General features: G+C 39.1%; 1 protein-coding gene across 2 annotated transcripts; it reads left to right on the top strand.

Annotated features, from left to right (window-relative positions):
• Nucleotides 1-1,187: 1,187 nt before the first annotated feature.
• Nucleotides 1,188-7,428, top strand: sall1b (spalt-like transcription factor 1b). 2 transcript variants are annotated; one of them, XM_084397044.1, is made up of 3 exons: nucleotides 1,188-1,515; nucleotides 2,950-6,230; nucleotides 6,373-7,428. In XM_084397044.1, the coding sequence occupies exons 1-3, from the start codon at nucleotides 1,473-1,475 to the stop codon at nucleotides 6,745-6,747; spliced, it is 3,699 nt and encodes a 1,232-aa protein (XP_084253170.1). In that variant the 5' UTR covers nucleotides 1,188-1,472; the 3' UTR covers nucleotides 6,748-7,428. The 2 variants fall into 2 exon arrangements, with proteins under 2 accessions (XP_084253170.1, XP_084253171.1); XM_084397045.1 differs by having other exon boundaries at nucleotides 2,950-6,168; nucleotides 6,373-6,562.
• Nucleotides 7,429-16,632: the final 9,204 nt, after the last annotated feature.

Raw genomic sequence — 16,632 nt, 5'->3', positions numbered from 1 at the left:
AATATCTTCAGATGTGTTTGCTCTGCAGAAGAAAGTCAGTCATAGGGGTTTGGAAAGACATGAGGGTGATGATGACAGAGTGTTCATTATTTGGGTAGGGTTCTGGTTAGACCTTTTGTTGCATCCTGGAGGTAATTATAACCCATTATAACCCATTAAAAAAGTTGGCATTGAATGTATTACTGCAGAGACAGATTTCCCGAATTAACACACTAACAAAGCATTTCTTAACTACGACCACCATATGTAGCCGGACACTCTTCACACCAAAACACCACGCTTTATAATAAAGCCTTCATTATAGCCTTCATTGTTAAGTCATAACAAAAATAATTTCATTAGGTGTAATGATTAACAGATGATATATAATATACAATACCAAAATATACAATGCATTACTAATACATTGAATTTCATTTAATTACTTTGCCCTTGAAAAGTAAAGTAAGGAATTTTTCTTCATTTTGCTGTAGTTTAATCAGCTACTTCTGATGTAATTGCATTAAATACCGTATAGACAAGAACAATTCTATATAAAACTATAGAAGATTTAACATCTAATGTTAAAATGTTTTTAATGTAACCTTCTCTATTTAAATACTTAGGAATAATTCAGGAATAATTTATTCAATTTTAAATTATTTATTTTTCATGTCTATCCTTATATTGTTCGAGCTTGATATGGGATTTAGAACTTAATTAGTAATAAATAATGCAATACTTTTTAAAGAGAGTAATTAGTACAGTAATCTGATTACACTGTTAAAGATGTAATTAATAGCCTAGCTAGTAGTGCCTAATTAATTACTTGTTTTAGAGTAACTTACCCAACACTGGAACTATTGATATGTTTAGCACGATGATGTTTGTAAATGATTTAATAATGAAAGTTATAATATGAATTGTTACCAGGTTAAATCACTGGTTTTCTGTTGCTCGTAGTGAAACTAATCCTTTACATTACCAGCCACTGATTCATGCTCTCACACACGCTTTCATGAGCTCAGTCTAGCCCGAGCCGAAACACACTGACCAATAAGGGTCGTCGAAGGGCGTGGCTGCGAAACGTGTCGGCCAATAGGAATACCGAAGGGCGGGGCTGAACTCTCCCAACGCTGTCAAAGAATTTCCTCATGGATTTGCGGTCTTTGAGTTGTCATGTTATGAGTTGTGGGAATGTTTAATTTGGATATTGTGATCGACAGTGCGGTGATGTATGAACGACTTTCGTTTTTAACTTATTTAACACTTCTTTGTTGACATCACTGCCTTTAGCACATCCATGTGAGATCAGCGCAACTTCATTTCTGCGAACTTATTTCTCAGTTATGATGAATAATATGCAAACAGTTGCGCGGTATTTCCCCCTGGCCGGGGCTCACTGACAAGAATGCTTTTGGTTTGACACTGATTCATTTTGATAAAAGTACACTTGTGGATTCTTCAGGAAGATACACAGGTTTTATTCCAGCATGTCCCGGAGGAAACAGGCTAAGCCACAGTATGTTCTCATCGGTGAGTTTTATATCACTTTCTGAACTTGCATGCCGATGGAGTTTGATCAAAACGATCAAATTTAGGAATAAGTACAACGCTTTTAATGTTTCGCATGTATAACTCTTTCCCCAGGATTCTCACATTTTATTACAAAACAACATCAGTCTACTACAACTGTTAGTCATTTTGATAGGCTACCTGCAGTATATGATCTGTAGTATATCAATTAATCACTGCATGAACTGATATTGAATCAAAGAGTGTCATTTTTACAACTTAGAAAAAAAAAGCTAAATTATGTTTTCATTGTAGCTTTAATTTGATGATGGTGATGATGGCTCTATTTACAAATGTTCAAACCAAAAAAAAAATGTATGATAACAAATGAATTAAAAAAATTTAAAATCATAATAGCAATATTTACTTGTGTCCCACATTTTGCACTCAATCCTGTTACTGCATGATTTTCAACCTATTACAAATTTTACATTCCACACAAATGTGACACCCATTTGGACGTTACATGGCGTAAAAATACCAAGTAAAATTTCTAATTCAATTTCTAAATTCGTACACAAAATGTAACTTGAGTGACTTTGTCAAATGGGGCTAGTTTAATGTGCAACTCTGTAGCTATCAGTCCTGCTATGCATTCATTTTATTTTATTTTGATGTTTATTTAATGTTTATTGCTAGAAAAGAATAACTGTGGACAAAAAAAAAAAAAAAAAAAAAACTTATTGTTGTACCCTATTAATAGAAGGTTCATGCTGTAAAAAATTGTGACCGCAGATTAAATGAAATGAAATAAGCTTTAAAAACAAATCCTACTAATTTTATAGTAGGCTTCTTTTCTGAAATTAACTTTTCAAAGTGTTTGTCTGTCTTTCATTTCTAATGCTGAAACACACACACACACACACTCACACTCACACACACACACTACAGGCCAGTTTAGTTACAACTCTTCCCACTGCTGTAAGGTGTTATATTGCTGGCTGTTGCAGACATGTATGAGGTCATCATGAATGTAATGGATCAAAATGTACTTTTTCATTATATGCAAGTTTTATCATTAAAATGTAAAACAAAACCTGTGAATCCTAAATATGCACTTGAAACAAAGGTGTTCTATTTAATGAATGTCAGTCTGGAAATTCCAATGAAATACATAGTGTATTTAGGAGATATTTACAAGATGCTCAAAATGGCATAAAGTTATTCTGAAATTTGTGCAGATTTTGCTACATGATCATTTTTGTAATTACTACTTGATAACTATGAAGTTATTCTAACTTAATTTTGAGACAATATCTTGTATTGTTATGTCTGTTGAGAAGAAAGCTACTGTGTTGTCAATTGCTAAGCTTTAAGTTTACATTGAGTTGCCATCTAAAATGCTCTAATATACTAATTTATGTCTTTTTATTTTTTTTTCTTCTTGAAATACAGATCATATGATGGAGAATGACCCCACTCCAACCCGCGATGTCCATATGTGTCAACAATGCTGTGCTGAGTTTTCCAGTATAACAGACCTCTATCAGCATCAGAAAGACTGTTCAAAAGACCAGTTAGTTCTTATAGTAAGTGAAAACGAAAGCCTAGATTCTCCACCTTCTGGCCTCACAATCAATTCATCATTCTTCAACACTGAGGAGCATTTGAATGGAGTGACAAGTAATGACAGTACGGAGGAACATTGTGACTTTTCTAATGGTAGAGCATCAGTGGATGTTGACGAATCCTTACACATATTTGAAAACCGCAATCATGACATCGCCAAAAAGTCTCATTTACATCATGATAATGAAGTCTATGCTGATGGCTTTAGCTCAGCATACTCAGCTGTCCTACCTCAAGAGAGTACCTTACTTGAGTTATGCAAATTATCAGCCATTAATAGCAATGTCTTCATTGAGAACCTAGAAAACACCAAAGTTGCTGTTGCTCAGTTCTCACAGGAAACTACTTTGAATCCAAAGACAAGTTGCAGGAACTCTAGCAAGACCAAATGGGCCTCCTCTGGTTTGATTGAGCAGCTGTTATCACTGCAGCAACAGCAGATGCAGCAATATAAACTAATCGAAGATATTCGACATCAAATAATGCTATTAGTAACCCCAAATTCTGATAAACCTTTGGCCACAAACACCTACAATGGTCTGTTTCAAACCAGTTCACTGAGAAAACTCAGCTCGCACCTCTCAGAACAACTCACAACAGCTGCTGGGCTAGTGGAAAACCTTACTGCTAATGCTAAACAGTCTAAACATGTTATTTCACAAAACAACCAAGATGGTTTAAGGGATGAAAAAGGAAACTCCCAAATGACTGAAAAAAACAGAGACGACCCTTTGCCATCAAAGGTTGGTAGTGATCGGTGTAGTAATCAAGGAAACACAGTCAGTGTTAAAGTTGATGACACAGCTAATTCAAAAACAACTTCACAATCTCCTGCTTCATTTACAGATGGGATTCTAAACAAACTCGAATTGGCCCATAAACAAAACAGCTTTAATATGTTTGAAAACTCCTTGCCTAGTATTGGGGCAATTGTAGAGGACCTGAATGCTTTGACTGCCCTAGCCCAACATAGGAAAGTCAAACCTCTCAATGTGAGTTTATGTGAACACAAGAGGCCATCCGAAGATTGTATATTCAAGCACAAATGCAGGTTCTGTGCCAAAGTGTTTGGAAGTGATAGCGCTTTGCAAATACACCTACGGTCTCACACTGGAGAGCGACCCTACAAATGTAACATATGTGGGAATCGATTTTCCACCCGTGGAAATCTCAAAGTCCATTTCCAACGTCACAAGGAGAAGTATCCTAACATACTAATGAATCCTTATCCGGTTCCAGAGCATTTAGATAATGTCCCAACCAGCACAGGTGTTCCTTATGGCATGTCTCTGCCTCCTGAGAAGCCTGCTCTTAACTGGTTGGATAGTAAACCTTTAGTGGGTAACTCTCTTGGCTTTGTGCTTCCATCATCTTTGCCAAGTCTTCCACCCATCATTAAAAAAGAGGAGGAAGGGGTATCAATAACCAAACCTCATAGTCCTGTTGTCAGTGAGGTGTGTGAGAGAAGTAACGGGCATCAAGAGGGATTTGGCAGTAGCCCTCCTCTAACTTCAAATGAGAAATTTCAAGAGGTTACACAACCCTTGAGTATCGCTACCTTACTAAGCTCCTCAGGGGAAGGTTCAAGAGATGACATTGCTATTAATACCTTTGTTGGTACAAGATTAATAACTGAGCTAAAATCAGAGCAGCTAGAAACCAAATTTCGTTTTGGAAGTCTTCCAAATCCCTCTGGAGCATCTGAGACTTCAAAGCTGGAGCAGTTGGTGGAGAACATTGACAAGAAGTCTACTGACCCGAATGAGTGTGGAATCTGCCACCGGGTTCTTAGCTGTCAAAGTGCCCTTAAAATGCATTACCGCACCCACACCGGAGAAAGGCCATTCAAATGCAGGGTGTGTGGACGGGCTTTTACAACTAAGGGCAATCTCAAGACACACTATAGCATTCATCGATCCATGCCGACTCTTAGAATACAGCATTCTTGCCCCATATGCCAAGAAAAGTTTACAAATGCATTGGTTTTACAGCAGCATATCCACATGCATATGGGTGGTCACATCCCTAACGTCCCACTGCATGATAGTGAAGAACCCATGGACCAGGACACTGACTCTGTAGATGGTAGGACCTTGGAAGTGGATACCTTTCCCAATGAGAACGTAGAAATTATGGAAGATGTATCCGATTCAAAATACCAAGACTCTTTACCAGAAAGTCAATGTTCTTCAACTGCTTCTTCTGTGTTTACCAGAGCAACTGGGTCAGAAAGTCAGATTACAGTTTCAAATGTGGTGAATTCGTCAAACATCAATAAGTTGACTATGGGGAATGGAACAGTGGATAGAGACTGTTTAACCCAGAGATCATCTTCTCTAAACAGGGATCATGAGAGTTTAAGGAGGAGGATTTTGGCCATCACTGAGACAAACCCCTCCTGGAACCCATCCTGCCCCAATGACTGTGCTTATGAAACAGACAGAAACCTGAAATCTGCTGAATCAAACAACTCGAGCCTACAGCCTAGTCTTACAATGTCTAGTTTACTTGACGGAACATCTGGAGATATACCAAACGATAGCTTGACCATGATTTTACCCTTCAATGAGCGGGGATCCCTAAAAAGCAATGTTTGTGATATTTGCAACAAGACGTTTGCCTGTCAAAGTGCTTTGGACATTCATTATAGAAGTCACACCAAAGAGCGCCCATTCATCTGCACTGCATGCAACAGAGGGTTCTCAACCAAAGGTAACCTCAAACAGCACATGCTTACCCACCAGATGCGAGACTTACCTTCACAGCTGTTTGAGCCAGCAAATCAGATCCTGATTTTTCCTCCAAACCAGTTTCCACCCTCCATGGAGCCAATCATTCCGTCAAAAAGAACTGAACACAATGGGCTCATTAAAAAAGATACTAAAGATCCACCCACAGGTATAGTTAGCTCAACAGCTTCCACATTACCTCTACTCTCCACAGCAACACCACTTCGACGAACAGCTAAACAGCACTTCTGCCACACTTGTGGGAAGACCTTCTCTTCTTCAAGTGCACTGCAGATTCATGAAAGAACCCACACTGGTGAGAAACCCTTTGCCTGCAACATATGTGGACGTGCATTTACCACTAAAGGAAATTTGAAGGTACACCATTCCAAGGTTGTTAAAGGTGTTCCATCACTGATTGCCAGTTTGTATTTTGTTGCTTTTATGGAATCAGTTGTATTATCCCAGATACCTTATGACCAACTATCTACTTGCCATTTCCATCCTGTTTTCCATCTAGGTTCATATGGGAACTCACATGTGGAGCAGTTCTCCAGCCAGACGAGGTCGCAGGCTTGATGCTCCACTCCTTAGATCCAATTCTGAGCGATTTCAAGACGCTCCTCCAAAAGATGTTGTGGATAAAGTGCGTAACAGGGACTCCGTAGGTCTCTGGAGCCAGTATACCTCTCTCACTAGTGGTTTGAGTATGAGGACCAATGAAATACCTGTTATTCAAAATGGTGCCATACCTCACCTGTCGATTTCTGCTGGGCATCTGGAAAACTTACAACTCAACAGAGCTTTACCTTGGCTTGAGAGATTGAGTGAAAATGGTGCAACGTTTCATTTCCGGCAATTGGTTGAAGATAATAAAACAACAGTGACTGACTGAATTTCGTCTTTTAGGATGCAAACCCATAATTTAAATGTGATGCAATTTCATAGGTGTGCTGTTTCATTGGGGTTTTTTGTACAAGTGTACCCTATGTAGTGACATTATTAAAGATTCTGCTGTTGGTTAATGTTGCCTATATAGTCTGGGTAGATTTTCACAACTGAAGTAGTGTTGATTGTGTTGTATAAATTAATTTGATGCTATTTTGTTGTTTTGCTGAGGAAGATTATAACTATTGTTAATATGCAGCTATGATTTATTATTTGATAGCATTTAAGTTTTTAAATAATTGAAGGTATTCATGCATCACATTTGCTAAACACTTGGTTGTAATAGGTTTTGTAATGAGGTACATTTGTATTTAATGGAGAAATGAATCCCTATTTCTTTATCAAAAACTATTTATCAATCACTGTTTCACATTAATATCATTTGTGCTTGAATTGAGTGTTCTTTTATACTTACAGTTTTTGCATTGTTAATGTAAACGACACTAAAAATACTAAAACTATTTTTATTTTTGTATTGTTTTAAAACACACTCTGTACATTTAAATTGTTACATTGGAGGAACTGTTATGTATGACGTTAGTTCATGTTGTGGCATCATGTCTTGAATGTTATGGCAACTGCAAGTTCTCAAAGCCATTTTTCCATTTTAACTGTCATTTGGCTTATACAAAGCACAATCATTTCACTTTCCATTTGATTAATAAAAGGAGTGTGCTTTTGAAATGACTCATTATATTTTACTCATTATAAGTTGTACCATATGAGTATACCTTCAAGCACCTGTCTCTTCCAGTGATTTACTTTTAACAAAGAAATGATTCTTCCCCTACTTCCACACACAAGCAGAATTCATGCCCTTTCTCTACTGATAAAAATCTAGGTCACCTTGTCCTCTGCATTTACATTTCAATAAACTTACCAATAATAACACATTGTGTTAATACGCAATGATCTTTGCCAATGGAAGATGATACTTCTTCAACCAAACAGAATAATAGAGGCCATTCATGGAGCAGGTTCGACTCATCAGCTCTACCTCGTGTCTGTAAACCTCACAGACAGATGGTCAGCAATGGTTTAGCGTTTCTTGTGTGTATGTGCGTTTGATAGGTGATAAAATGCTTTATTTGAACATGTTGTGGTTGTTTTTACTGTGGTAGTTATCATATGGTACTTATGTTATGAAATGGCTACTGACTGTTATAATTGTATTTTCCATAGCTGCCAGTCAGAGGTAGCTGGTCCTACTGAGTCCCAACAAAGATTTATTGCTCATTTTAGTCAAGTCACCTTCATTTATATAGCGCTTTTAACAATATGGACTGTTTCAAAGCAGCTTTACAGTGAAAATAGGAAATTAAAGTAACAGAGATTGTTTTGGCTTTACAGCAGCTCTAGAATAAAGTTATTGTCCAGCTAAAGTTAGTTTTGATCGATTCACTTCCGTTGCAAATATCATCAGTTATTAACTTATGGGCCGCTAACACGACACCGTTCTCACAGAAAACCCTTACCACGCTCCGGCCCGCTCATTCGCACAACAACAGTGTTTGGTGGCTCGAGAACACAAACTTTGAAATAGGTTCCAAGGTGCAAGCCTTGAAGAAAAAAAAATCTGCGCAAGCTTTAAAAACGCAAACCTGTGAAAACGCTGACACCGTGCACTTGCGTATTACGTTTAGTCTATAGGTATGCCCGATAGTATATATATATATGTGCGCAGGCGTAAATTTTACCCAAAAAAGCTCCAAAAACGTAATAACAGATTACTTTAAAGGAGAAGTTGGGTTTTTTACACTTAAAGCCCTGTTTACAGATCGTTTCTGATGAAATAGAACGGTTAAGATTAAAATTTGGACACATGCTGCTGTCCCGAGAATATTAGGTTTCTTTCGCTTTCCCTAAAACCTCTAGAATGGGTGTATAGGTGCACTGGAACAATCCTTCATAAAACGCATTAAACTTTCGTTTACAAAGACGTGAAACTGGGGTGTTCACTGATATGCTCACACAAAAATCGCTGCAAAAGATGCTTTCCAACAGGTTTTATCGTAGTTTTTGTCCAACTCCATTGACTTGTATTGAATGTGCTGTGAGGTACGGTATTACTCCGCCGCTTCTTCTGCTGCTTCTTCTGTGTATTCAATGAAATGCCAGCGGTTTGCTTGCAATTGGCAAAGGTGCATTATCGCCACCAACTGGGCTGGAGTGTCTATTATTCAAGCTCTCAACGGAAGAATCTACGGGTGTGAGACGTTTGGAAAAATAGATCCACAGTTTTACAGCGAATGGTAAAACACCTGTTGGAAAGCATCTTTTGCAGCGATTTTTGTGTGAGCATATCAGTGAACACCCCTGACCACTCGGTGAGTTTCACGTCTTTGTAAATGAAAGTTTAATGCGTTTTATGAAGGATTGTTCCAGTGCACCTATACACCCATTCTAGAGGTTTTGGGGAAAGCGAAAGAAACCTAAAATGCTCGGGACAGCAGCATGTGTCCAAATTTTAATCTTAACCGTTCTATTTCATCAGAAACGATCTGTAAACAGGGCTTTAAGTGTAAAATACCAAACTTGTCCTTTAATGGTGCTGTTATGTTTGTCTCAACCTCATTAGGGCTTGTCAGATGTAGTCTTGATAACTTTATTAAAACTATTATGGCATACAAATGAGTGGTCCATTGTGTGTGAGCTCCTCCATGATACATCCTGCAGAGTTGCTTTAGTATGACCAAAAACATCTGACTCACTGAGGTCTGTTGAGTAATACATCCATTGATTGTCATGACAATAATAGCTCATACCAAATCCCTCAGTGAATAAGATCTGCCCTCTTAACTGTCAAAGTCCATTAAACACTCTTCCCAGCGCAGCGACCAGCTGACGGGAACCTAACACCATCCCGCCTGCCACCATTAGCATTATAAAATGAGCAATCGGCTAGAATGAAGCTCAAGGGAGTACAAAGCTCTCCAGATACATATCTGATTCAAACAGATGGGAGGCACTGGAGGTGTAAGCAGGCGGTCAGATACCTGACGAGTGAACTGGGGAAGTTGGTGTTTTACATCTCCAGATCTCACAGATACATGGATGGTGCCAAAATGGTGGCTTGAATTTTTCCTAAAACAGCCATGCAAAAATTACATTTTACATGAAACATTTCTTGAATAAACAGTTTATCAGTAAGAATTATCAGGGTGAAACTCAGAAAACCAGTCAGGGAAATGTACAGGTCATATTTCACCTCAAAATCACAATAGCATTATATTTCATAAAGAAAATAAAGCCAATTTTTGGACCCCCTTTTTTTGTATTGCATTCCATTATTTAAATGAAAATTGTTGCCACAAAAACTTGCATTACACAAATAAAAATATATATTATTATTTCAATGTTAAAGTATTCACAGATCACTGTAGTATTTGTTGTACTGCATTTAATGTGCTTATAAAATAGTTTACATTATAAACAAATAAAGAAATATAATACAAAAAAAATATTGAAATGAATGAGAATGAGACATGGGAAATGTGATATGAAAATAATGTTACAACATAAAAAGTATGAATAGTTGTAAAAAACAATGATACGCTTTATGCAAAATATTATTTCTTATTTATTTCTTTTCACTTTGAACGCATCCAAGCAGCTATACACTCATTTACATTTATTTGTTATGTAAATATATTTTTACTCAAACAACCTGTCAAAGGGACTGTATTGTGTAATGACAGCAATATTACAATAATTTCAGACACAGACAATAGATTAGAAGTCAAAATAGGTTAGTTTAATTGTTAAAAAAACTAAAAAACGTGCAACCCTTTTTCCATGTGTTAAAGGAAGGAGAGTGACATGAAAAAGGGTGAGTGACATCGAGCCGTCCACTGGCCCGACAGCTTTTTCTAAGAACTCATCACAGAGGAACAAAACAGCGCTTTTCCAATCATCACATATTTCTCTTCAAAACTGCTGACATCAACCACTGTTTACAATGCAAAGAAAGAATTTGCTGTGTAAGCATTTTGCCTGCGATCATCACACTTTTGTTGGACTGACAATGGAAATATTCAATAACAGAGCAACGGCCAAATCTCCAGCAGGGCTTAAAAGTATCCAGCCCAAACCCGACTATTGATAACACTGCGATTATGGCATTGTGTGAGGCATCCGTATGGCTCAGATCATATCTGATCATAAACGCTGTGTAGACTCTTTGATGACCATGGGATCAGTCAGCGCTGCTACAGAATAACACTCACGGGACAGCTGAGTGTGCCATTTTTTGATTGTGACACACACAGAGGGGATTGTTTCCCAAATAAGGTAGTCGAGAACCTTTGCTGACCCTTTGATTTGATTTTAAAAAGTCATTTTAGAAAACAAGAACTAATTTATTTTCATTAAATTATATTAATGACATTTAGTTGACACTTGTATGCTGTTCTATATTTCCCAGTTCAGCTTTAGTCATTTAAAATGACAAATATTTTCAATATTTACTAGACTTTTACTTCATTTTGAGTGACCGTTGAATATGTTTGAGTGTTGCAAGGGTGCTCATGAGTGTTAGTTGGAATACTCTACACGACTTTCAAAATCTAAACAGATTTTAAAACACTAGACATCATACACTTGCCAACTTTGCTTACAGAGAATAAGTGGGCATCATAGTTATTTCATGTGTTCTAAACCATGTTTGATAATGCTGGACAAATGTATAATCTGAGGAACCACTGAAAAACCAGTGTCTGTTCCAATCATACTCTAGGCCTACACAATATTTTGTGAAATCTGACAGCTAGCCATCTATAGTGTCATCTTGCTCTGACTGTATACTGGGGGGAAATCTGTGTAAAAGTTGTGTGTTGTATTCCAGTCTTAAAGGGTTAGTTCACCCAAAAATGTATATTTGTTCATCAATTTATCAATTACTCACCCTCATGTCGTTCCAAACCCAAAATACTTTCTTTCATCTTCGAAACACAAATGAAGAAAACCTGAGAGATTTCTGCCCCTCCATTGAAAGTCTGTTCACCCAAAACATTCATAAAGAGATCGAAAAATAAATCCATATGAACCAAGCGGTTTAATCCAGGTCTTCTGAAGAAACAGAAAAGTCCTCTAAACAGAAGCTCAAGCATGAACAAAAAAATATCTTCATTTGCGTTCTGAAGATGAACGAAGGTCTTACGGGTTTGGACTGGCATGAGGTGAGAGTAAATGATGACAGAATTTTCCTTTTTGGGGGGAACTATCTCTTTAATGTGTTGGTAGGTGCTGTAACTGTTGCTATAATGTAACCAAATGGTTGCCCACTCCCATATATATTCTGGTACCAAGATATGGCCTCGGTCACATTACTGTGTGGTTTCTATGGTGTTCCAGGTGGTTGCTAGGGTGTTATGGCTAGTTTTGTAGGTGGTTGCCTAAAATAGTCCAACACAAGTCTCTGTTATATATCATTCACATCTGTAACACAAACATTTATACCAGAAAATATGAAAAGTATGAGGAATATTTAAATGCTTTGCATAAAAGCACCACAAAATATGAATACATTTATGGAAATGGAATTTATTGATTGACACTTTTGCCCACTTTTACTCAATTTATGATTTAAAATGGTTCACCCAAAAAGGAAAATTCTGTCATCATTTGTTCACTCATGTCATTCCAAACCTGTATGACTTTCTTTCTTCTGCAGAACAAAAAAAAAAGAAGATATTTTTGAAAAATGTCAATGGTTTTTGTCTATACAATGAAAGTCAAATGGGTTTCAAAACAATATTGGACAAAAAAACATTTTTCTAAATATATTCTTCTTTATTGGAACCATTTAACCTTCAAATATTTGTCAAAGATATTCCAAACATGGTTCAAATATGTTTTCATACACCAGCCTCATTCAAGATCTATGATGTGTGTTCATAGCTGTGTCAAAGAGCAGTGAACTGAATAAAATAGAGCTTATCTGACTAATCTCCACAAATACGACAGCTATGGAGAGCAGCTCTCCTTGACACTGAATCAAACTCCACAAATGTATGCAGAAATATAGGCAAATGTGTTTTTCCATAGGCAGCAGTCATTTGTAAATGCCAGTGCATCCGTGGACTAATAAACTGTGATATGATGCAGAAAGTGTGGATGTATTGTGATGATGAATGTCCTCACGCCTCTTTGTGTCTGTATTCCTGTAATTAACTGCCCTTGTCCAAGTGTCATTGCTATGAGGTCATTTAGGTGCTCTCATAGCTGGTCTTGTTTAGCGTAGCTATGCTGTTTTGTCTGTCAAAGTAAAATAAATCGTATTTAATGTGTTATTAACTCTTCATTTGCTCAGCAAAAGACGTGGCACTGCAAAATTAAAATGCTTTCATTACCATGTCTTACCAGATGTGATGCAGATTTTGTCAAACATTTATTTGTCCACACTGGAAAGCAAAAGTGCAGTGTGACAGTAAAAGGTTTACTATTCTTAATATACTGGTATGCAGAATAAAACTTTAGATTAGTGAATTCTTGCTGTGGGCTGAGCTACTTAATGACAAATACAAGGAATGGATGATGGTTTTAATTGAGCTTTTGAACACTTATCGTCCGATCATTGTGGGAGACCAGCTGCCCACTAGACCAGCTAAACACCAACTGGGTCAAGATGGGAGACCAGCTGGAGCAGGTTAAACCAGCTAAGACCAGCCAATTAGCTCAGACTGGTCTATGCAGTTCCCTTTTTAGGTAACTCAACGTTGCGTCAGTTGTTGACACTATGGGAAGGCCTCCAGTGTCCGCCGGTGTCTGAAACACGTCTGAAATCATGCCAATCGTAGGCTGTCGTACAACGTCACTGTGCCAGGATGACTTTAAAGGGGAACTTGGCAACTTTTTTAACTTAATAAAACTGCCTAGAAATCATTTGGATGGTTAAACAACCTGTTCTGGTGAAATTGGTGACTTTCCTCACTCCCCCCAGCGTCCCCCGGCGTAAAACCAACCTTGCAACATGGGGACTAACGTCCCGGTAAGATGAAAATTGGAAGTCTCGTGAGAAGTGAGAACGAGAACGAGAACGAGCGTTTTCGAGCGCGAAACACGAACTGCTTTACGGCAATTCGACATAACACACACGCCTCAATACTAACTATGATTACAAGCGACGACGTAATATTATCATTAGATGAAACATTGTGTAGTCTACAGAAAACATTTCATCATTGGATAGGTTTTGTTTTGTTTATTGAAAGTGTTTTTATGTCAGCTGAATGGGCGGAACGCTTTTCAGAGAAGATAAACGTTTTTTTTTAGCACAATTCACACCCAGCGGTAATTCAGGAAAAAAATATCAGAATGCTCCACATGAAACTTCGGTTTTCCGATCTTTTACCATCGTGTCAATTCTCAATTGATTTGGATTAATATGGGCGAGGGAGCGAGAGAGAGCAAGACAGTTTGAAGACGCGCGCGTGGGCCTCTCTCTCTGCTCGTTCTTTCAGTAATATGCGCCCTATCGCAAGCGCAGCAGTCATATACATCACTCACCGATCAAATAAGGCTTTGGCGAGACAAAAAATCGCTCGTGAGAGAGACGCGTGAGTGACAGAGAGACGGAGGGAGAGCAGGGAAAGGAAATGCAGCTGAAAGAATACGCTGCGTGTTTTAAATAGCGTAAAAAAATGTTTTATAACGAAACGCAATATGTGGCGGCCGGTGTTGATTCTGTGGCGCACCGCCATGAATTAGTCTATGTGTGGGAAACACTGATGTGAATGTTCTATGATAATGTGTGTGATGTATTACCCACCTCAGACATTATTTGACGGGGGACCATTTGTTTGAGGACGGAGCATGCTCGGTCAGCTTTTGAGGGAGCTGGCTACCCTCACTGGGATCACTTCACATACCCCTTTTCCACCAAGGGAGTTTGAGTGCTGGTTCAGAGCCAGAGCCTAGTTTCAAATCAGTTCTTTGTCTTTCGACACCCAAAGCACCAGCTCTGATCCAGGAAAAGTGATTCTTAAGTGGCATCAAAACATTGCTGATCTAGAAGTAAGAACCGCTTGCGTCAGGGGCTGGGGGCAGGGTTACCGTGACCATCAAGACGAAAAGAAACTTGTGACCGCCATTTTTTAAATAGCAGCTAATCGAGCTAATAGCAGCTCTATTGTCATCTCCGTTGTAATGCAGTTAGATGTTGTAGGAAGAAGGAGGCGGGAACCGGCGAACATTCAGAGATTTTAATACTAAAATAAACAAATGCAAAATGAAAGTAAAGACAGCAGGCTCTCACGGACGACTGCTGTCACATATAACAAAACACAACATAAAATCCAGGCCTGGCCTCTCTTGTTCCTTCACTGTCCTCGCTCCTCCTTTTATGCTTCCACTCCTCCGTGAGAGGAGGTGTCGCGCAGGTGTCGCTCATTATCAATCACACCACCGGCCTCGCGCCACTCTCTCACGGCCCTCAGCCTCGTCCTGCTCGCACACATCTGTCTATGCAAATAAGGGCGAGCTGCACGAACGCGTTGGATTCGCCGTGTTTGGATGCCGATGTAGGTTTGCAAAGCCATGAGCATCAATAGTAATGCAGTATCGCAGTGCTTTGATGTCATGCCGATCGGTCTGCGAGAAGCAGATATATCTCGATCAAGCCTGGTGTGCTTGTGTTTGGTGCTGCCGAGCCAGCATTGCTGGGAAACATGAGATGTTTACAGTGACGTAAGACCTGGCTCTGTGGTGGCTCTCTGGCCTGTGGAAAGGCAAACCGATTCTTAGAAGGCTCGTCAGTCAAACCATCTCCGAACCGGCACTAGCTCTGGCTCTGAACTAGCACCTGGTTCATGCTGGTGGAAAAGGGGTAACAGTGAGGAAGCTCCACTCGCACCTGGCTCTTTTTACAGTCGATGGGAACCAGGCATCTGCGCCTCACGATTCAGGTCCCGCTGCTGCTGAGGCAGCTTCGATCGTTGAGATTGCGAGTGGGACTGCCGCTTTTATTTATTTATTAAAATATGTGAAACATTTGCTGGTTCTCGCCTCCTTCTTCCCTGATCCTTTAACTTTAGCACCTTTAATACATGGATTTAAGAAGATGCTCTTGAAGAGGCGCTTGCAAGTTATGTCTCCCCTGGCATGGCGTCTTCTCTGAAGGCTACAGTCTTGCCCTCTAAGCATTGCCAGATGACATCTAGGCTGGTGGGCAAGTCATACGCAGTGGCAGGTCAAGTCAGTGGAACCCTTCACACTATGGCAGTGCTGCAGTCCTACCAGGCTTGACCTTCAGAAGGACCTGGACCAAGAGGCGATCTCAAGAGATAGTCCTGGAGCTCCACAGAGCCACAGATCTTGCCCTCCGTGCCACCAAGCAGACAGCGCATGTCATCGGCTGTTCTATAGCTGCAATGGTTGCCACAGAGAGGCATCTGTGGTTGAACCTGTCGGGATAAAGGAGAGGGAGAAATCCTTTCTCCTTGATGCTCCGATTTGCCCTCTGGCCTCTTTGGCACTGCCAAACAGTATACGCTATTCAAGAGGTTCGCAGAGGCAAGAGTTCAGTCCACTGTATTCAAAAGTTCATGGCCTTTTAGCCCCCGCAAGCCTATCTAAGCCCAGCAGACCTGTAACCTGTAACCCTAAGACTTTTTTATCAGGGTGGTTAGGACCCAGCAGTTTACCCGACACAAGTAAACAAACGTAAAAAAAAATACACCCATGTAATCAAACAACGCTAAACTATAAAATGACTGGATGAGGCCACATTCGAATCAGTGATTTTTTTGTATCATTGAGATACTTATTCACCTTTTTCAAATTTTATTTTATTTTCCATTTTCAGTTAAATTTTCAAGTTTTAGTCCTTTAAAAA

Source organism: Rutilus rutilus (assembly GCF_951802725.1).
Source record: "Rutilus rutilus genome assembly, chromosome: 23".
Classification (NCBI taxonomy): Eukaryota; Metazoa; Chordata; class Actinopteri; order Cypriniformes; family Leuciscidae; genus Rutilus; species Rutilus rutilus.
The sequence above is the reverse complement of the archived record's forward strand: the minus strand, read 5'-3'. Positions and strand labels throughout refer to the sequence as shown.